The sequence below is a fragment of the Rhincodon typus genome, chromosome 8 (assembly GCF_021869965.1).
Source record: "Rhincodon typus isolate 14 chromosome 8, sRhiTyp1.1, whole genome shotgun sequence".
NCBI lineage: Eukaryota > Metazoa > Chordata > Chondrichthyes > Orectolobiformes > Rhincodontidae > Rhincodon > Rhincodon typus.
In genome coordinates this window covers 23599558-23622745 of record NC_063339.1, presented here as the reverse complement: position 1 = coordinate 23622745, position 23188 = coordinate 23599558, and the positions used below count along the sequence as shown (strand labels likewise).

The window sequence follows — 23188 nt, the reverse complement described above, 5'->3', positions numbered from 1 at the left end:
TGGGGGGGCAACCATATGATTTCACCACTGTTCATTTGCCCCACACTGCCCACAATCACTCTAACCTGAGCCTCCACTTTTCCCCCTGGCTGGAGTCTCCCAGGCTTGCCCATTCATAGTCCGTGCACTTGCCTGAAGTCTGTGAGGCATCCTCATTTCTTCCTCTAGACTCCTTTTAGTCCCACAGCCACTAATCTCTTAGAATGTGAGTAGCCAGATTTCTGGTTGGTGCTATGCTAATAGATATTTTGACCAGGGAAGGTCATCTGTACCCTTGTGAAATCCACTATAACTTTACTCTTATACTTCTCAAAAATTCTACTTTCTTGCATGTTCAATAACAGATGTGACATTTATCAACAAAGATTAGTCAGCTAATCAGCTAAGAAAAGATTTTGTCACTTAAAAGTTTGACTGGTAAAATATTTAAAAGGTCCCATCTCTCAATTAAACTGTGTGTTTTGAAACAACATAGCCAACTTTGTGGTGCTTTCACCAAAGTTTTACAACAGCAAACACAAATCTATGTTATGTAGCATTACCTAACCCCATTTAAACTCATTGTTCATCACAGAAGTTAAATTCTGACTAGATGCTCCCCAAATTCCCACCAGCATAAAACCTGTAAAATGATGCTTGAAAGCAGTTTTACTAATTTGAATATATTCAGTGTAATTTGGAAGAGCTGTTTACAACTTTTATATTAAATCTTGTGAAAACTGTGCAAAATAGCTCTTATTTGGACAGATTTAAGCACTTTAGTATTTTGCTTTTATACACTTTCGAAAATTTGTAACTGCCTGTTATCTTTACAGGTGCAACAAAATCTAGTTTGCTTTCAGCGCAGAGCATAGTCAGCATGTTTGTTCCTGCACCAGAAGAATTTACAGATGATCAGCCAACGCTAATGTCTGACAGGTAATTTATTGACTGCCTTTATGACCACATCTAAATAAATATAAACGTGAATGGCAGATGTAGAGGAAGTGAAGGCAAATTCTCAAACCAACTGTAATATGAAGAAGTAGTAGGACTCTGTAGTGCTATGCAGTTTTTACAAAGACTAGGCATAATTCATTTGTACCATTAAGAACTTTGCTTTTTTTAAATTCACTTTTGGTCTCATCTTTCTGGGTAAGTGCTGGCATTGAGGATTTTCATTCGCTATCAATGTGATTTTCTGAGCTGCATTGAGAAACAAGAGAGACTCCCCTTTGAGAGCATGGTTGGAAAATGGCCTCCTCAATGTTTACAGTTTTGGAAGATAAAAGCAGACCAAATGCAAAATAAATAGAAGTAGGAATTGAAGATTGTATAAGTGGTAGCAAGGTTGTCACATGGTAAATATACATAGAAGGGATGTGTAATTTTGCATGTCACAACTCCACCAATATATGTTACACATTTTTGTAATTGTACAAAATCTATTGTAGACTAGAGAAGGTTGGGGGGGTGGGATCCTGATAGAGGTGTAAGAGATTATGAGGGATATGGACAGGGTAAATAGAAAGCAGCTGTTCCCCTTAGTTGAAGGGTCAGTAACAAGGGGGCATAATTTCAAAGTAAAAGGCAGGAAATTTAGAGGAGTTTGAGGAAACATAACATTCAAGGCTATGGCCTAGTGTAGTAAAGCGGGGCTAGGGTGGGAAGTAGTATATTTTTGGCAGTACAGAGTCGACGGGCCCACAGGCCTCTGAACTGTATGATTCTATGACTGGAGTGAATTGCATTTATAGGACAATACAACAGTTTTCACGGTGCATGGACCACGTTGATTTAGGATGCCTTCCTGGTAGGATTAACATTTGTACTTTTAATTCGACCTATATCAAGGAACCCCATTCAAATATGGAGTCACTCATGAAACTCTAACAAAACTCTTTTTTAAAAAAAAAAAAAAATTATTACATTTTCTACCAGTTACAAGTACTGTCAGGTCTAGGTCAACCTGAGTTTGCAAATTGGTTGCATGTAAGGCCCAATGCTTGCTATTGTAGATGTGTGGATAATTTCATGGGCTCAAGGCCCCATGAATTCTTAATCCAGCTTTTGTCAGTTTTACAGACTGCTGTTGTGGAATTTGAATTCACAGCTAGTGACTTTTAGTTCACATCCAGACTCCCACCCTTAGTGTTGAAAAACATTCTTACATTTTCATTCTTTGTTACAGATGTCTCGACTGTGGGGCTGTTCTTGAAGAGTATGATGAAGAAACGTTGGGGTTGGCTATTGTTGTACTTTCAACATTCACTCACTTGAGCCCAGACTTTGCTGCTCCTTTGCTGCTTGATATTCTGCAGTCAGTTGGAAGGTAACCACAGTTTGTAATATCTTCCTTGTTTGAAATGCATTGATGAAACTATGAAAGTTGGTTGGCTACAGCGAATATTTTAGCAAAACAGCAATGCCCGTTCTTCACTGATATTTTATGTGAATGATTGTTTTGAAGTGAAAGTACCTGTATGACTCATTTTTTGGTAAAATTTGATGACTTTTTTCATTTCAGACTGGCGTCAAGCACTCTTTTTTCTGGTCAAGCAGAAAGGTATTTACTTGCCTTTATGTTATAGTAACATATGCAAAAACATTTGTGTCTCTATTATTGTTTGCAGAGTGTCCCATCTTGTAATTATCCCCTTTCATAAAACTGATTTAAGTCCTTTGCCGTTCTTTTCATGCCTTTGTCCAGTCTCCAATTGCAGTGGCCGAGGGACATGGCAGAGTGATTGGTGTTCATTGATTTTTAGTAATGCTGCTGCTTTAGCCAGGAATAGGTGGAACTGCATTGAACCAGAAGGGCTGTCTATTTGATGTTTCCTACTTCATTGAAGGGAATGCCTCACTCTGTCTAAGCACCCTATGATCTATATGTCCTTCTTTGCTATGATCTGCCTGTACTGCTCACAAACAAAACTTTTCACTGTACTTGGGTGCACGTGACTACTATAAATCAAATCAAATCAAATCAATGTCGCCAGCCTATGTCATATGGTTTAGAGCAGGAACTCACTGATTACACACTATGTTTCCCACTTATCGACACTGCTGTGTGCAGCAATTGTTTTATCCACTTTCTTTCATACATCTACAAATACCTTTCAGTGTAAAGAGGAGACAGGCTGGGGATTTTTATGTGGAGACTTTGAATTGCTGCTTGACTTTTTCATGCCTGAGAACAAGATGCCGGCAATTTCAAATTGATGGTTGTGGGTTCAAAGAAAGGCGATCTGTGGCTACGTCTTGGATGGCCGTGATTCTTCTGATGCAGTTTCAATACAGGCCTATAACTGGACATAGAACAAGATTGCATCACGTGCCATTCAGGCTTATATAGCAGATGTATAGCCACCTTTACAATTTTCAGCCACAAATAGCACAGCATGCAGCCTGTTGTATCAAGCCTTGAGTGGCCTTGGCAAGAAGGAGGCACTCAAACAACTAATTGGAGGGATTCAAACATGGAACTTCAGAAAAGATTGACACAGACTTTGAAGAAAGGGAGGTTGGAGATGGGACAGTAGCTTGCAAGAATAGTGGTGTCAAGAATAGGTACTGAAAGTCCTACAGTGCTGGTCTGAGGTAACGAATGAGTTCCTACCTAACTGCTTGGAGTTAGTGGACTGGTCCATATTCAAGAACTCAGTGACTAAGCAAATGAGTATGCCAGTACTGTCACAGACTCCATCAGTAAATGCATAGAGGACTACATGCCAAAGCAGTTAATCCAAGTGTTCCCCAACCGAAACCATGGATAAACTGGAAGATACACTTCCTACTGAAGTCTAGCTCTGAGGCGTTCAAGTCGGGTGACCTTGACCTATACAGGAAATCTAGGTACACTACCTTTGGAAACTGTCAGGGACACCAAGAGACAATACCAGACTAAACTAGAGTCCTAGACTAACCACACAAACATACTCCAATTGTGGCCAGGTTTATACAACGTAATGGGCTATAAAGTGAAGTCTAATAGAATCGCTTGCAACAATGCATCCCTCCCTAATGAGCTCAATTCGAACAGAAGGGCTGCAAAATGATGTCACCTGCCCTGGCAGTCTCAGGTGCACCTGTACCCACAGTCACTGCCACAGACATCAGGTTGGCCTTCTTGAGAATGAACCTACAGAAAGTGACTGGCCTGGACCAGTTAGTGGGAGTATTCGTAGACATCTTTAACATCTCCTTACTGTGATGTGAGATTCCCACCTGCTTCAAGACCACTGTCATTATGATGCCTTAATGATTACCAGCCAGTGGCCCTGACTTGCATCATTATGAAATGCTTTGAAAGCTTAGTAATGGCACTCATCAAGTCCAGCCTCCCAAATCACCTTGATGCACAACAGTATGCCTACTGTCTGAACAGGTCCATGGAAAATGCCAGCTCCTTGGCCTACACTCATCCCTGGAACATCTGCATAACAAGGACACCTACGTCAACCTCCTATTTATTGACTTCAGCCCTGCGTTCAACACTATAATTCCAACCAAACTCATCTCCAAACTCCAAGACGTATGACTCTGCTCCCCGCTCTGCAACTGGTTCCTCGACCTGCTGACTCTCAAACTGCGATCAGTAAGGATAGGTGACAACACCTCCTCCACAATAATCCTCAAAACCAGTGCCCTGCAAGGCTGCATACTCAGCTCCTTACTATACTCTTTATACACTCATGAATGTGTCGCCAAATTCTGCTCCAACTTCATTTACAAGTTTGCTGATGACACCACAGTCGTGGTCGGATCTTAAAACAACAATGAAACAGAGCACAGGAAAGAGAGGGAGAGTTTAGTGGCATGCTGTAAAGACAACAATCTCTCCCTCAATGTCAGCAAAGCGAAGGAGCTGGTCATCAACTTAAGGAAGTGGCGTGGAGATTATGCCCCTGTCTGTATCAAAGGTGCTGACGTGGAGATGGTCGAGAGCTTTAAGTTCCCAAGAGTAATTATCACCAACAATCTATCTTGGTCCATCCACATCAATGTTATGGTCAAGAAAGCACAACAATCCCTGTACTTCTTCTGAAGGCTAAGGAAATCCAGTGTGTCCACATTGACTTTTCCCAATGTTTATAGATGCCCGATAGAATCCTATCTGGATGCATCACAGCTTGTTGTAGCAACTGCTCTGCCTAAGAATGCAAGAAATTATAGAGTTGTGAATGTCACCCAGTCCATCTTGCAAACCAGCCTTCCATCCATTGACTCCGTCTATACTTCCTGTGGCCTCAGGAAAGTAGCCAGCATAATCAAAGACCCTTGCTATCCTGGTTTATACTCTTTTCCACCTTCTTCCATCGGGCAGAAGATGCAAAAGCTTGAAAACATGTACCAACAGATTCAAGAAGCCACTTCCCCACTGTTATCAGACTTCTGAACAGACCTCTGAAATCTTAGAGTTGATCTTTCTCCGCATCTTCTTTGTAGCTGTAACACTATATTCTGCATTCTGTTCTATTACGTAAGGTATGATTTGGTAGGAAAACACGCAAACTTTACTTACCATTGTATCTTGGTACATGTGACAATAATACATCAAATAAAATCAAAAAGGTTTCCTGAGGGGAATTATGATGATGGCTGACTTAAAGGAGAGAGGAACAGCATTTGAAGAGTGAGAACTTTTAACAGCATCAGCAGGACCAGGAGGGGAGATTGAGTGTTTAGTTGGTAATTGAGAACGAAATCAAAGGAGCAGGATATGGGTCTCCGATGAGTGAGGAGTCAGTATGACTGGTTGTGGGAGAGAAGTGAGAGAAAACCCTTAATCTGGAGCCTAATTTTTATGCACTTGCCTCTCTTCAAATAAAATTTTTCTGTTCCACATCTCGTACCTACAGTCGAACCAATAAAATTTTTGCTTGCTCTCATAAATAGCATGGATAAATCACCAATCAATACCAATTTCACACAGTTGAGCACTGAATTAATACCCTAAATCTGCCATGATTTTGTGCCACCTATTCTGCTGGTCCATTTGTGATACCTAATTTTTTTTGCAGACTATGGGTTAAACCTAGGACCTACAAAATCCATATGATTCATTATATGTGCATGATGTTCTGATTGGGAGAAATTAGGGGCTTTGCTTTGAAGTAACATGTTTAGATTTCCTAATGATCTCTTTGTCAAGGTTGTAATGCTATTGTTGCATTTCCTTCTAAAATATGACATTGTATAGTAAATGTTTGCATAAAGTTTAACAAATCGTGAAATATAAATTTTACATTTTTTTAAGCATGATGATTCCTGGAAATGCTGCTGGTGTGGCAAAGCAATTTTTACGCTGCATTTTTCATCAGCTTGCTCCCAATGGTATACTTCCACAGCTATTCCAAAGCAACATTAAAGGTATGGCACTTTACAATATATGTCAGATGCAGTGGAATTTTGATGTAGAGTACCAAGACTTAAAAGTTTTCCAAATGCGTAAATACACTTCGAGTTTGTAATTTTATTTTGATGTTAGATGGAAGCTTCCTTCGAACTTTGGCCTTGTCTCTGATGGACTTCAATGAGCTGAGTTCAGTGGCAGCATTGAATCAACTACTAGAGGTATCGTGGATTTTAGAAAGAAATTATAAATTAGAAACCCTTCTTGGCAAATTTAGGAACTACCCTGTGATAGAGAAAAAATAAATTGACACTATTATTCCAGGTGAAATGTGAAAACTGTTAAATCAAGTATTTCTTAGTATAATGTGGCAGCATATTCAATATTTGTGTTAAATATTACACAGGGTTTAAACAACAAGAAGAACCTGCCAGCAGGAGGAGCTATGCTTCGCTGTTTAGATAACATAGCCACTTACATGGAAGCTCTGCCTATGGATTTACCCAGCAATCTATGGACTACAATATGCAATCAATTTCAAACATTTTTGACCAAACTTCCATGCATACTACCATTGAAGGTAAGGAAGAATTTGCTGATTTATTGCCATTTTGATATTTAACAAATGAATATGACAAACTAGGTATGACATTTTTCTGCATTTTATATTACCAATCTAGCTATACATTGAGCTGGTTAGCAAAAAACTACATAGCTGTACTGAAAACTTGCAGTTCGTGTACAATAGTTATTTGATGGTACAGAACTTGAGTAATGCTAAGAAAAGCACATTTTCTAGAAGCTTTCCATCTTGCATTCAATGGGACAAAACACAAAAAGAGATCAACATTTTATTTTGTATGGGAAGAGAGTGCTGATTAGTTGAAAAGTGCCCTCTAAATAGAAATGCTGCCATGGAAAATGCACCAGTTAGATGATAACTGACAATCACCTGCTGTAAAAATTCGGTATGAGTCATGTTTGATAGACGCTATTGATAGGTGAATGATGGGATGTAGTTGATGTTGTAGACTTGCTCACCGAGCCCAGTGTGTGTGATTGCAGATGTTTAGTCACCCTGCTAGGTAACATGGTCAGTGCGCCTCCGGTGAAGTGTTGGTGTTCTGTCCCGCTTGTTATTTATATGCCTTGGTTTGCTGGGGTGGTAAATAACAAGCGGGACAGAACACCAACACTTTACCAGATGTGCACTGACATGTCATCTAGCAGGGTGACAAAACGTCTGCAATCAAACACATCGGCTCGGTGAGCAAGTCTACAACCTAATCCACAACCCAAGCTACAAATCTTTTCAAAAACCTTAGATAGGATGTAGTGAATTGAGCAGTATGTGACGCTAATGGTGCAGTTAGTGAAGTGTAACGTTTGAAGATATCTTGATCATTTGTGTGTTGAAGTTGAACATATTGTCCCATTCCACATGGCTTAACACCTTGCATTGGTGCCATAACTGCCTGATACCACAGCCTCTGCAAAGTTTTCTAGAGGGCCTCCAGTGCACCTTGGAAAATTATTGTGTACCACAAGGATCTGTTCTGGGTCCTCTTCTTTGTGTGATTTTTGTAAATGATTTGGATGTAGGAGTGGAAGGGTAGATTAGTAAGTTCGCAGGTGATACGAAGGTGGGTCGAGTTGTGGATAGTGCGGAGGGCTGTTCTAGGTTACAAAGGGACATTGATAGGATGCAGAGCTGGGCTGAAAAGTGGCAGATGGAGTTTAACCCTGAAAAGTGTGAGGTGATTCATTTTGGTAGGACAAACTTGAAAGCAGAATACAGGGTTAACGGAAAGATTCTTGGCAGTGTGGAGGAGCAGAGGGATCTTGGGGTTCATGTCCACAGTTCCCTGAAAGTTGCCACCCAGGTGGATAGAGTTGTTAAGAAGGTGTGTAGTGTGTTAGCTTTCGTTAATAGAGGGATTGAGTTCAAGAGCCGTGAAGTTATGCTCCAGCTATAAAAAGCCTGGTTCGGCCACATCTGGAGTATTGTGTCCAGTTCTGGTCGCCTCATTACAGGAAAGATGTGGAGGCGTTGGAAAAGGTGCAGAGGAGATTTACCAGGATGTTGCCTGGAATGGAGGGAAGGTCTTACGCGGAAAGGTTGAGAGAGCTAGAGCTTTTCTTTTTAGAATGACGAAGGATGAGAAGTGACTTGATAGAGGTGTACAAAATGATCAGAGGTATAGATAGAGTGGACAGCCAGAAACTTCCTAGGGTGGAGGTTGCTATTATGAGGGGGCATAGTTTTAAAGTGAGTGGAGGTAGATATAGGGGAGACGTCAGAGTAGGTTCTTTACTCAGAGTGGTAGGGGCGTGGAATGCATTGCTGGAGAGGGTATTGGAGTCGGTCATTAGTGGCATTTAAGCGGCTATAAGATAGCCATTTGGATGATAGTATAAGGTAGTGGTGGAGGTTAGATAGACCTTAGGATTAGGGTAAAAGTTCGGCACAACATTGTGAGCCAAAGGGCCTGTACTGTGCTGTTATGTTCTATGTTCTATGTTCTATTGAGCCTGCGCTCTGCTATGTGGTGCCATTATTAATTGTTCCCCGTGTCAAAATCATTTTTAGAATTATTTTCAGGATCTGTTCCAGCCACAGTATACCTTGTTTTCTGATAGACGTAGGAGGCTGTAAATGACTTAACTCATGCCAGCCTCTCTCAATTTTGTACACCTGTTCAGGCATGGAACCACCATAATAGCATGCTTAATGTTGGCACACACTATAATCATTTCAATTTGTAAGCTAAATTGAAGCAACAGATAACGGCTGATGCCATATCCGTTTACAGCCCTATCCACTTTGCCTCTGAGTGTTTGGTGGTATGATTTGCAAATGTCTGAACAGGTTGCTTAATTTTTTAGACATTTGCAGAGTCGGACAGAGAATCAAAACTGAACAGTAATTAACGTTTAATGAAATGTTAGAAATAGATTTGTTTTATACTTGTTTTATAAAATTGCAAACTTATTTGAATGTGTTGAAACATGCAAATTATGCTTACCAATTATTGAGAAAATAAATACCCAACTACATGCCAAGTATTGATAACTTGCATTTTATTCGCAGTGCTGTTTGGATTCTAGTTTAGCAATCATGATATGTCTTCTCAAGATACCTACCACAAGTGCAACACGGGTAAGCTGGCGCTCGTGTGATTTATTAAAATCTTTTACCTCTTGTTAGTCGATTTTATTTCTCCATGGCTGAGGAACACATCCTGTTTTTTACAGCTGGTTTCACTCTCTTTTCTCTTTTTTAAATTTTACCTTTTATTCTTTTGCTTTTAGAAAAGAATAGACTAGAATCCCTACAGTGTGAAGCAGGCAATTTGGCCCATTGAGTCCACACTGACCTTCCGAAGAGCATCCAACCCAGACCCACCTCATCCCTGTACACCCTCATTATCCATGGCTAACCCACCTATCCTGCATATTCCTAGATACTGCACATTCTTCCTTTTAAAATAACCAACTAATTCCATCTTGAATTGCCCAAGTGAACCTGCCTTCACCAACTCTCAGGCATTTGAGACCTTAAGCACTTTTTGTGTGAAAAAGTTAATCTTTGTATTACTGTTGCTGCTTTTATGAATTATTTTAAAGATGTGCCCTTTCGTCCTCGATCCTTTCACACATAGTAACATTTTCTCCCTATATACCCTTTAGATTCCTCTCATGATTTTGAATCTTCAATCAGCTGTCCTGTCACCCTTCTCTTTTCAAAGAAGAACAGTCTCAGCTTTTCCGATCTATCTTTGTGTATGAAATTTCTCATCCCTGAAACCACTCTTGTAAACCTCTTCTGCATTCTGTCCAATGCTAAAGTGTGGTGCCCAGACCGGATTAATGCTCTAACTAATGCCAAAACGTGTGCCTTATACATGCTCAACATAACTTTCTTACACTTGTAGTCTGTGCACTTGTTAATAAAGTTGAGGATACTGTATGCTTTCTTAGTTTCTGTCACATATAATGAGATACATGTACACCCAAACCTCTGCTCTTGCACATATTTTATATCCTTCATTTTATATTGTGTCTGCATGTTTTACCTACTAAAATGTATCACCTCACAAGTCTATGCTTTGAACTTCATCTACCAATTACCCACACACTGCACCAACATATGTATGTCTTTTTGAAGTTCTACACTGGCCTCATGGTTTGCAATGCTTCCAAGTTTCATATCATCTGCAAATTTTGAAACTGTGCCCAAAGTCTAGATCATTAATATGTTATCAGGAAAAGCAAGTGTGCCAATATTGACCCCTAGAGAACTCCACAAACCTAACTTCAGCCTTAAAAGCATCTATTAATCATTACTGCTTGTTTCCTTTCACCTCCAGCAAGTTTGCATTCATATTGCTCCTGTCCCTTTTATACTATGTGCTTTAACTTCGCTCACAGGTCTTTTGTACAGCACTGTATCAGATGCTTTCTTGAAGCCCATAAATAACATATCAATAGCATTGTCCTCATCAACCCTATCTCATCAAAAAACTCATTTGGTTAATCAAAGAAGATTTTCCCCAAACAAACTTGTGTTGGCTCTCAATTAATCTGCAGTTTTCCATCTGATTATTAATTTTGTCCCAGGTTATCGCTTCCACATGTTCACCAACCACTGTAGTTAAACTGACTGGTCTATAATTGCTTGGCTTATACTTGCATCCACATTTTGAACAAAGGTGTAAAATTTGTAATTCTCCAGTTCTGGGCTGAATCAAAGGAAGACTGAAAAATTATTGTCAGTGCCTCTGCAAGTTTCATTCACACTACTCTTTGTATCTCAGCTTGTCACAGTGCCTTGTCACCTTTAAGTACAACCAGTCTATACAATACCTCCTTCTTATTAATTATAAGCTTTGTAGAGATTGAATTTCCTTTTTCACTATGACCTGGGTAGAATCTTCTTCCTTCATAAGAACAGATGCAAAGTATCTTTCATGTTTAATTTCACTTTCTTTGCAGGCTACTCATTTGCCAAATATCATTTTGCAGCCGAAAGAGTGAAATTATTTAAAACTGTCTCAGCTAGTACTTCTCTAAAGTGGTTTTTAGATGATGCACAAGTAAATCTAGGAGTATGTCTGCTTTGAATTCCCCTTATGATAAATAGGCGCCTAGCCTCTGCTTTGTGCCTCCTCTCAGCAGCATCACAGAGGCCAGGACCTCAGAATGTTGTAAAATGTTAGGACAAGCCTGTTACTTCACAATAGAATTGTTTAAAAAAAAAAAAATTACAGGAAGGCCTCACTTAAAGGTATGCTTGTGTTCCTGAAATCACCACTTTAACTATAATGACTTAAAGTAAAACATTGATTCATGTGATTCTGTAGGGCCTTCCTCAATGGGGAAAGGATGTTTAAATGCCATATATATACCCTCTAGGCTGAAATACAAAACTTTAAATGGCTGAATTCTTACATTGGTAAATTATATAACTATTAAAATTAAAAAAAACAAAAAAAGTAACATTCTATTCGCAATACCATATATAATGGACCTTTTAAGAGTGGAGCTAGGGGCTGCTGCCTGGAGTCTGTGCCACTGGGCCTTTGCTCATTGGTCTCCAAGCTGCCTGCGGTGGGATATTGTTTTTTTCCTGTCTGTGTTGTTGCCTGTGACTGATGACATCTTTTTGGGAGTCTGCAATGTTAGGATCCAAGCTGATGTTGTTACCGTTCAAATCTGATCCCAGATTGAAGTCTGGCTTGAGAGATCACGGGATTTTCATTTGATTGTAGCAAGGTATTTCACTAAAATGCTGCAGATTTGGTGTTAACAATAAAACAGAAGTTATTACCCAAAATAAATGAATAAAAAAACTAGAATAAACCAAACTGTTTGCATATAACACAAGTATAAAGATTTTGAAACACACAGTAAGTTACAATCCCATTAATCTCAACAGCATTTCTTTACACTACTCACATGAGCAAGAGAAATTCCCTTCTCTATCAGATATATAGGGTTTAACTTAATAGATGCACATTTCCAGGACCTGAAAATCTAATCATCTCTTCCTTAAATCTTCATACAACTGATCTTAAACCTTCTTAGCTTGAAATAACCCCTTTCAGGGTTGTAACCAAGCACTTCTGATCTGAAACTTTCAAACTACACTGCTTACAAAATGATAACCTATTTCTTAACATACAAGCAGTACAGATTTACTGTGATACGAATTTATTTCATTGCAATAATAAACTGTAGTTTGCTGTATTTTTCCCATTCCATTGTGTAAGATATATTTTAGTTCTTAATTAACTTAATGTCTTACTCCTTAATTTTCCATTATGTTTGATTATAGAGCCTTTTGGAGCCATTTTCCAAATTACTGAGTTTTGTAATTCAGAATGGAGTCTTTAGCCTTGGGTATCTTGTTGAATTGTGTGGTTTGTGTCATCGAGCATTCAATAAGGTAAAATTAGGCCACTCTTTTTATCTTCTATGAAAATTGCTAATTCTAGGTTTTCTCATGCATTTGTGGTTCTTGAATGTTTAAGACTTCTTGTAGTTACGTAGAATAGTAATAGGTGGCTTGTAATAGATGCTTGGCAAACTATTTGAAAGTCATCAAAGTGTCTTATGGATTTCATAGTATCTTGTTATTGTATCTTGCAGGAGCGGGATAAATTCTACCTGTCACGAAGTGTTGTATTGGAATTGTTACAAGCACTGAAGCTAAAGTCTCCAATACCAGACACCAATTTATTGTTGCTGGTGCAGGTAAAATTTTGTTCAAATATTCTACATTAGGGGACAATTCATTTATTAATAAATTGGTAAAATTTCACACTATAACTTACTGAATAACTTGTTTTCAAATTTCTACATGTAATAATTGAACAGGCTTTGTTCCAGCAACATTTGTTGAAAGACAATAACAAGAAATTATTTGATTATAAACAGACAGCCAAATGAATGCATGTGTAGCTGTTGTAGAATTAATTGAGTTTGATACTGCTTTGTTATGCAACAAATTTTCAGAGCGCACAGCTCTTTTAATAATAATCTGAGTTTGGTGGGGATAGATAGGAGAGGTGTTTGAGAGTCCAGTAGTGACTTTGGGTGCTGAATCTGTCTGGAAACCTGAAGATCTGATTTGAACAAATTGTTCCAGAGTACAGCCCAACACTTCAAGCAAATAGAGTAGCTGGCCACTGGTCAGAAGTAGGCAGCAGGAAGGACTGTGAACACTGAAGGCGGGGAGTAGGATGTGGCTCCAATCATCTGGCAGGAAGGCTAGCTCTGACCAACTTGAGGAATGTGGGGAAGGCTCGAACTATGATCAGATGTGGGAAATGTTGGCGTCATGATCAGGTTGAGGTAGAGTGTAAATTTTTTACACAAGTAATTCCCCGTGTGCCCTTTTGAGGGCTCAATTTGCATTCCCAATCCTTGTAATCCACAATAAATCTAAAATAAAACTTTAAAACTTTACTTCTGGGTCTTTTCTAAACCATCATTCACCTGCTGATAGGATGTCATTTTCAGAAACCAGAGCCACTCCTCTCCTCAGAGCTTTGTGTGATGACTTCATGGAGGACAAAGAAAGACCATAGGAGAATTTGAAGATTAGGGAAGTTTTAACTTGAATGTTTCAGGAGTCAGTGTAAGCTAGTGAGAACAGATTCATGGGAGAATGGAACTTAGAATGGAATAGGATGCATACAACAGAGTTCCAGAGTTTATAGAGGATGCAAGAAGAGGAGCCGATATGGATGTCATTGAGAATACAAATGAAGAGAAGACAAAAGGATGAATGTTTTGTTGGCAGAGAGAGGCAGTGTTCAGTTCGTGACATCAAGTGGTCTTAATGTGGTAAGGGATGTGGACTTGGACTTGGAGTTGGGGACTAAGTGTGGTGTGTCAAAATTTGCAGATGACACTAAGGTGAGTGGTAGAGCAAAGTGTGCAGAAGACACTGAAAGTCTGCAGAGGGATATAGATAGTCTAAGTGAGTGGGCAAAGGTCTGGCAGATGGAGTACAATGTTGATAAGTGTGAGGTCATCCATTTTGGTAGGAATAACAGCAAAATGGACTATGTTTTAAATGCTAAAAAATTGCACCACGCTGCTGTGCAGAGGGACTTGGGTGTCCTTGTGCATGAATCGCTGAAGTTGGGATTGCAGGTGCAGCAGGTGATTAAAAAGGTAAATGGAATTTTGTCTGCCATTGCGAGAGGGATGGAGTTTAAAAACAGGGAGGCTATGCTGCAGCTGTATAGGGTCCTGGTGAGGCCACACCTGGAGTACTGTGTGCAGTTTTGGTCTCCTTACTTGAGAAGAGCTATACTAGCACTGGAGGGGGTGCAGAGGAGATTCACTTGGTTGATTCCAGAGTTGAGAGGATTGGATTTTGAGGAGAGACTGAGTAGACTGGGCTTATACTCATTGGAATTCAGAAGAATGTGGGGAGATCTTATAGAAACATGTAAGATTATGAAGGGAATAGATAAGGTGGAGGCAGGGAGGTTGTTTCCGCTAGCAGGTGAAACTAGGACTAGAGGGCATCGCCTCAAAATAAAGGGAAGCAAATGTAGAACTTCTTCACCCAAAGGGTTGTGAATCTGTGGAATTCCCTGCCCAGTGAAACGGTTGAAGCTACCTCGCTGAATGTTTTTAAGGCAAGGCTAGATAAATTTTTGAACAGTAAAGGAATTGAGGGTTATGGTGAGTGGGCGGGTAAGTGGAGCTGAGTCTCAAAGATCAGCCATGATCTTATTAAACGGCGGGGCAGGCTCGAGGGGCCAGATGGCCTACTCCTGCTCCTAGTTCTTATGTTCTTATGACTCTTCATATTATAATTCTGAGCCAAAATCAAGTGCCATTGTGAAATATCTGTTCAGCTTTGGCACAGGGATGGGAAGGGGACAAAGTAAGTGGCAAGGGAGCAGCTTTTATGGAGGGGAATTGAAATGATTTTGACTCTTCCTGATATTTAGCTGGAGATCATTTTCACTCATCGATGACTTGATCATGGCCAGACAATTTGATGGCACCGAAGTGATTGTAGGTCAAGGGAAGTAATGAAGAGTTGGGTTTTGGCATCTCTTTCTAGATGAATAGTGCAAAATGGTTGAATAAGCTGTTGCTACCAGATTGAAAGGAGCAATAGAAATAGTAGACAAAGTGTTTGAAGTGTGGATAAGTAAAACATATTGCAAATTGAAAGGAAAAATAAGCAGTAGAGATATTCCATGAATGACATTCAAATAGCTAAGAAAAACACAGAACATTACAGCGCAGTACAGGCCCTTCGGCCCTCGATGTTGCGCCGACCTGTGAAACCAATCTGAAGCCCAACTAACCTAAACTATTCCATTATCATCCATATGTTTATCCAGTGACCATTTAAATGCCCTTAAAGTTGATGAGTCTACTACTTTTGCAGGCAGGGCATTCCACGCCCTTACTACTCTCTGAGTAAAGAACCTACCTCTGACATCTGTCCTATATCTATCACCCCTCAATTTAAAGCTATGTCCCCTCGTGCTAGCCATCACCATCCGAGGAAAAAGGCTCTCGCTGTCCACCCTATCTAATCCTCTGATCATCTTGTATGTCTCTATTAAGTCACCTCTTAACCTTCTTCTCTCTAATGAAAACAGCCTCAAGACCCTCAGCCTTTCCTCATAAGACCTTCCCTCCACACCAGGCAACATCCTGGTAAATCTCCTCTGCACCCTTTCCAATGCTTCCACATCCTTCCTATAATGCAGTGACCAGAACTGTACGCAATACTCCAAGTGCGGCCGCACCAGAGTTTTGTACAGCTGCAACATGACCTCATGGCTCCGAAACTCAATCCCTTTACCAATAAAACCTAACACACCGTACGCCTTCTTAACAACGCTATCAACCTGAGTGGCAAAGAATTTGAAAATATCTCGAAGTATTAGTTGACTCAGCAATAAATTTGTCTGATCAATACACAGCAACAATTAGCAAAGCCACTGTTACTTTGTAAGCCTTTAATTCAGAAGAAATCTTAATCCAATTGTACAGGGCTCTGGTAAGTCTGCACATTGTGTACTATGTCTAGATCTGGTTTTCAATACAGAAGAGAGGTACCCAAGTACTGGACATTTTGGGTCAGTCCCGACCCGAAACATCAACTTTTCTGCTCCTCTGATACTGCCTGGCCTGCTGTGTTCTTCCAGCTTCACACTATGTTATCTCTCAGTCCAGCATCGGCAGCTCTTACTATCTCTACCCAAGTACTGGAGCTGTGCAGTGAAGACTCACAATACAGATATGCATTGTTAAAGATTTACATTGTGGGAAAAGTTGGAGATTTTCCTACTCCCTACACATGGAACAGGCACACATACAGAGTAGTGGAATCAAACCCCTGGAAACATTTGCGAGGTGGTTAGATACTGAAATGTGGGGAACTGTGAAGATCTTCTGGATAAACCAATTGAGGAACACAATGACCGCCCTCATCCATAATTATCTTGTGATCTTTGCGGAATAGGATGCGTAACACACCATGGTCACAATCACAGCACGTGTCATTCCTGGTTAAAGGAAAAGAAAATCAAATAAACTTACTGAAACAGTTAAGCTATATTTTACCTATTTTAAAACTGAAGTAAGTGACAAGTTTGTACAGGAGTGATATATGCTTTTGACATTTGAGGATTGCAATTACAGAATAATGAGAACATGTGAATAAATGGTTTGAAGGCTGATATGAAAACTAATGGAGCTCTCTCTCATTCTCACTAGTTTGTTTGTGCAGATGCTGGAACAAAAATAGCAGAATCAACAATTCTACAGAAACACATGATTGCATCTGTTTCTGGAGTGAGTATTCGACCCAGCCATATATACATAATATATACAACATTGTATAGAATAACCTGTTATGAACTTACTGTTAATTTCAAATTGCTACACTGCATCTTCTGAATTATTAGGCATCTGCTCCTCTGATGAATGTTACTGTTGATGTAACAATATAATTAACATTATGGTTTAATTTTTGCTAATGGATACTTTCTACTTTCTTCACTGGTGAGACTTAATTGGGATTAAACACTATTATGAGTGAAATAGAAGTGAGTGCAAAATCTCATTAATTTATGTCTGAGTAATTAATGGTAATCAGTGATTAGTGCTTGTTTTCCTGACATTGAAGAATGAGTAATTATTTCCACAGAGGCTGACTGTCTCCTTTGCTATTTTGATTCCTCTCAATTGTCTGCTCACAATGCCCAATGCAAGTTAATGAAGAGACTGCTGCACTGAGTCAATGTTGTTGTATTTGGCATAGTCAGTGTAATTGACTTAAGGGAGACCTGGATAACAAAATACATATTTTACATTTGCTCACCTACTGATGGTGTTTTTGCTTTGTCATGATTTTAAAAAAATCTTTTGTTAAGTGAAACCTGGTGCCAGAATTAAGGATGTCTCTGCAGCCAGAAATAGGAAGATAATACATTTGAATGCATGGAGCTGGTTTAGGAGGGACGGTTTCAGATATCTGGATCATTAGGATCTCTTCCAGATCAGGAGGTACCTGTACAAGAAGGATGGGTTGCACCTAAACCAGAGGGGCACCGATATCCTTGCAGGGAAGTTTGCTTCAGCCACTAAAGAGGGTATAAACTAGTGTGATAGGGGATAGGAACCAGAGCAGTAGGTCAGCATGTGGAATGATTGAGGAGAGGTAGAGGTTAGGTCAAGTAAGTCTAATAGGAAGATGGGCAGGGCCAGGTTAATGAACACAGCGTGACTGGTGGTTTTGAGTGTATTTATTTTAATGCAATGAGTGTAACTAGATAAAGCTGGTGAATTTAGAGCCTGCATTAGTACATGGAAGTATGATGTAGTCATTTCAGAAGTTGGTTGAGAGGCAGGCAGGACTAGCAGCTCAAGATTCCAGGATTTAGATGTTTTAGGCGTGATAGAGAGAGATGTAAAAGGAGTGGGGGATTTGCATTATTGATTAAGGAGAATGTAACAGGTGCACCAAGAGAGGGCATCTTTGAAGTCTCATCCAATGAGGCCGTATGGGTAAAACTTAGGAATAAAAACGGTGCAACCACTATGATAGATTGGCACTGTAGTTCTTCCATTGGCCAGAAGGAGATAGAGACTCAGATATGTAGTCAGATCATGAAAACTTATAAAAGCCACAGTGTTGTTGTTGTAGGTGATTTTAACTTCCCAAGTGTTGACTGGGACTCCCTTAGTGCCGGCAGTGTGGATGGGGCAGAATTTGTTAGGTGCATCCAGGAGGGTTTCTTGAAACAATGTACAGATAGTCCAGCTAGAGAAGGGTCCATACGAGATCTTGTACTGGGGAATGAAATTGGTCAAGTGATTAAGTTTCAGATTGTGCAAGATTAAAGCACATGGAATTAGGGGAAGTGTGTTGAGATGGATAGAAAACTGGTTGGCAGAGAGGAAACAAAGAATTAATGGGTCCTTTTTAAATTGGCAGGCAGTAACTAGTGGGTTACTACAGGGATCGGTGCTGGGACACCAGCTATTCACAATATATATTAATCATTTGGATGAGGGAAGAAAATGTAACATCTCCAAGTTTGCAGATGATACGAAGTTGGGTGGGAGGGTGAACTGTGACGAGGATGCAGAGATCCTTCAGCATGATCTGTATGGTTGGGTGAGTGGACAAATCAATGGCAGATGCAGTATAAATTGTATAAGTGTGAGGTTATTCACATTGGAAACAAAAACAAGAAGGCAGGTTACTACCTGAATGGCTGCAAGTTGGGAGAGGGGAGTGTGCAGCGGGACCTGGGTGTCCTTGTGCACCAGTCGCTGAAGGTAAGCATGCAGGTGCAGCAGGTGGTAAAGAAGGCCAGTGGTATGTTGGCCTTCATTGCGAGAGATTTTGAGTATAGGAGCAGGGATGTGTTGTTGCAGTAATACAGGGCCTTGGTGAGGCCACACTTAGAATATTATGTGCAGTTTTTGTCTCCTTTTCTGAGAAAGGATGCTCTTGCTCTCGAGGGAGTGCAGCGAAGGTTTACCAGGCTGATTCCGTGACTGGCGGGACTGATGCATGAGGAGAGATTGACTAGGTTAGGATTGTTTTCACTGGAGTTCAGACGAATGAGGGGGCATCTCGTAGAGACTTATAAAATTCTAACAGGACTGGACAGGGTAGATGCAGGGAGGATATTCCTGATGGTGGGTGTGTCCAGAACCAGAGGTCACAGTTTGAGGAATCGGGATAGACCATTTAGGATGGAGTGAGGAAACATTTCTTCACCCAAAGAATGGTGAGCCTGTGGAATTCATTACCACAGGAAGTATTGATGCTAAAACATTGAATGTATTCAAGAGGCAGCTAGATATAGCAATTGGGGCGAATGGGAGAAGGTTGGTGAATGAAGGCAGCTCCAACAGCATTGAAGAAGATTGACATCATCCAGGGCAAATATGCCACTTGCTTGGCACCCTATCTAACACCTTCACCATTGGCCTCCTTCACCATGGATGTACAGTGGCAACAGTGTATTATCATTCACACTGATAGATGATCTGCACCCACTCACCAAGGTTCCTTATACAGTACCTTACAACCCTGTGACTGCTACCACCTCAAAGAGAAAGTTAGTAGATATATGGGTACACTGCCACCTTAAGGTTCACCTCCAAGCTACACACCATCCTGACTCGGAATGCATTGCAATTTCTTCACTGTTACTGGGACAGAATCCTGGAATACCCTCCCCTACAGCATTGTGGAATTGCACCTAGTCTGCAGTGATTCAGGGAGACAGCTCATCATCTCTCAGGTCAATTAGTGATGGGTAATAAATTGCCAAAGTTGCCCACTTTCTGTGAATGAATAAAAAAAATTGATGGATTACAGTGCTTTTCTCAATAGCACAAAGTCTGCAATAGAGAAATTTAAGTAAAAGTTTTTTTAATCCTATATGCAAGGGTATTGTGAATCTATTTTGTTCATTCTTGGGATTAGGGCATCCTTATCTGGCAAGGTCACCATTTCTTTCCCGAATTGCACTAATTGCACTAGAGTTGCTGGTTATGATAAGCCTGCTTGAACTGCTGCATTCCTTGGAATATATGATTCTATAACCTCCAGCAGTTGGCCCAGACATGCTTTACCTGGGTTCTGAGGAAGGGTCACTGGACCCAAAACATTAACTCTGTTTTTTTCCCTTCACAGATGCTGCTAGACCTGCTGAGCTTTTCCAGCAACTTTGTTTTTGTTGTTGTTGTTGACTTTAATTACTATGCTGTCCACCCAAAGACATAAAGAAGCCTTCCACCTCTGCTTCATTAAACTTAGGAAGTAATTGGGCAAATCAAGTTGACCTCTTCTTCAGGGGAGGTAGCAAGGTTTCCTTTTCTCTCCACCTGAGCTGTCTTAGTTTACATCCCAAGTGGTCTCCAAGAGACCTGGCAAAGTCAGGGAGTCAGAACAGGCACCCTGACTGGTGACACAGTCTATAGCCAGACAAGTTCAGCTACTGGAGGCTGAGGTGGCACTGCAAACTGGAGACTCTCCAGTCTGGTTATTTGAAATCTTTTGTGGGAGTCTAGAAGACCACGAAGTACTTCCTTGGTAACAGCCCCACAAATTATTAAAAAAAAAAACTAGCTCAGACTGCTCATGCTGAAGCTGAGGTAAACAGTCCCTGAATGCTTTAAAAGTAAGGTTCTAATGAGGACTTGAAGATCACCCTCACAGATCTGCAAACATGGAGTGGACAGTGATCCATCAGGTTTCCTACCACCAAGGCACCTTTAGGAATATATTGCAGCCAGTTCGGGAAATTCAGATTCAGGCACAAATTCGGGTACGCGTGAGATCCAAGCCCATATCGTTATCATTTTTACTGGCCACAGCTCCTCAAAGATAAGGTTTTGCAGGACCTGTCATTCCTGCCAGATTGTGGGAAAACCCGAACCTGCAGTAAGATGTGTATTTACAATTCCTGTTTCGACTTTTGCCGAAGCATTCAGCAAGGTGTTAGCGGACTACATGAGAACTCTGTCCAGAGCAAAAGAGGGCTGCCTTCTCCCTGTGCACATTCTCCCTGTCTGCGTGGGTTTCAGCTGGGTGCTCCGGTTTCCTCCCACAGTCCTGCTCAAATTAGGTGGTTTGGCCATGCTAAATTGCCCATGGTGTGCAGGGATGTGTAGGTTAGGTGTGTTAGCCATGGGAAATGTGGGTTACAGGGAAGGGGTAGGGGGATGGGTCTGGGTGGAATGTTCTTCGGACTTGTCAGGCCCAATGGCCTGTTTCTACACTGTGGGGATTCTATGAGCATGGATGCAGATACCTGTTTGTCAGAGTCTGTTCCCAGGAAATTATATCTGCCACAGCAGTGGTGAGGGAATTGATTCAGTTCTTCATCAGCACATTCTTTCCAGTAAGATCTAGTCAGATGAGGGCTCAAATTTGATGTCGAATATATTCCATAAAATTTCTGGGTAACCAGTGTAACCTAGCAGACATCTTCACTCTACCACCCACTGTACAAGGAAAGCAGAAGCAGTATCACAAGTTCCTGAAAATAATGATCAAGGCAAGAGTACACTCAGGACTGGGATAAATAACTAGATTTTGTTCTGTTTGCCATGAGGGACTCACCCAATGAGTCGACAGATTTTGTTTTATTTGAATTAGTTTAGGCAGTAAGCACAAGAGCTCCTGAAACTAATCAGTGGGAGGTTTTTAGTGTAATCAGACAAGGTAAACTACAGAGCAGGGTTCTGAGAACATCTCTTGTGTGTTTGTGAAGTGGCCTGAGAATACTTGAAAAATGTCTTGGAGAATGATGTAAAAACAGGTAGAGAAACATGCCATGGCCTATAGCTTTCAACCAGAAGACTGTGCTAGTGCTGCTACTGATGGCAGATTAACCCCTAAAAGCCTGGTCCAGTGGCCTGTAGAGAGTGGTAAAGAAGCTCAGGAAAGTGAAATATCTGATTCAGACCCCAGATCAGATGTTATGGTGAAGGGTCGCTGGACTTGAAACAATAACTCTGACTTTCTTTCTACAGATGCTGCCAGACTGCTGAGTTTCTTCAGCACTTTCTGCTTTTGTTTGATTTTGCCATTTTTATTTCATTCGCCAAGTGTTGAGTCTGTCATCTGTGTTGAATCAATCACATTGCTGTGGATCTGGAGTCAAATTTAGGCCAGACTAGATAAAGTCAGCAGTTTTCCTTCCCTTAGGGCATTAGTGAACCAGGTGGGTTTTTAATGACATCAACAATGTTTTCATGGTCATTGTTAGACTTTTAAATCCAGATCTTTTTATCATATTCAGATTCCTTCAGTTGCCATGATGGGATTCAAACCCGAAACCCCAGAACATTACCTAGGTCTATGGATTACTAGTCCAGCGACAATACCATTATGCCGTCCCTCCCCATCTGTGTCTTCTAAACTCCACACGGGTATTACCAGTGTGGAGTCCTGTCATTTGGATTCTGGAATGCCCAGCCACCTTCTAAAGTAAGATGAATGTTTGTAGCTGACCTCCTAGTGCAGCACAACACCTGGGAAAGCGAGAAGGAGTCCTCTTTTAGAAAATACAGCTAGCCGATCGGGTGATCATTCTTGCAAAGAGCAAATTTACTAAGGCTCAAGAGAACTATGTAGGTCACCTCGTTGGATTGAGAACGAGTACTGCCCAAGATTGTTGGTACAAACATTAGTATAGTTCCCCATTCCCAGAACAAAGTAGGAAATCACAAGTTTCTTGAAATATATGAGTTGTACCACAAGTTCATCCCAAAAGACAGCACAGTAGCTGTGCTAAGATAACAAGGTGTAGAGCTGGATGAACACAGCAGGCCAAG

At 40.6% G+C, this 23188-nt stretch overlaps 1 protein-coding gene across 2 annotated transcripts in view; it reads left to right on the top strand.

Moving 5' to 3' along the window:
* The window catches only part of LOC109934231 (unc-79 homolog, NALCN channel complex subunit), a 199097-nt gene that overhangs the window by 144773 nt on the left and 31136 nt on the right, over positions 1 to 23188 (top strand). For both annotated transcript variants that reach the window (XM_048599752.1, XM_048599751.1), the window contains 10 exons: positions 816 to 918; positions 2171 to 2311; positions 2507 to 2545; positions 6239 to 6351; positions 6470 to 6555; positions 6741 to 6914; positions 9426 to 9494; positions 12672 to 12782; positions 12986 to 13090; positions 17099 to 17176. In XM_048599752.1, coding sequence (XP_048455709.1) covers positions 816 to 918; positions 2171 to 2311; positions 2507 to 2545; positions 6239 to 6351; positions 6470 to 6555; positions 6741 to 6914; positions 9426 to 9494; positions 12672 to 12782; positions 12986 to 13090; positions 17099 to 17176 — 1019 coding nt within the window. The remainder of the gene's footprint in view (positions 1 to 815; positions 919 to 2170; positions 2312 to 2506; positions 2546 to 6238; positions 6352 to 6469; positions 6556 to 6740; positions 6915 to 9425; positions 9495 to 12671; positions 12783 to 12985; positions 13091 to 17098; positions 17177 to 23188) is intronic.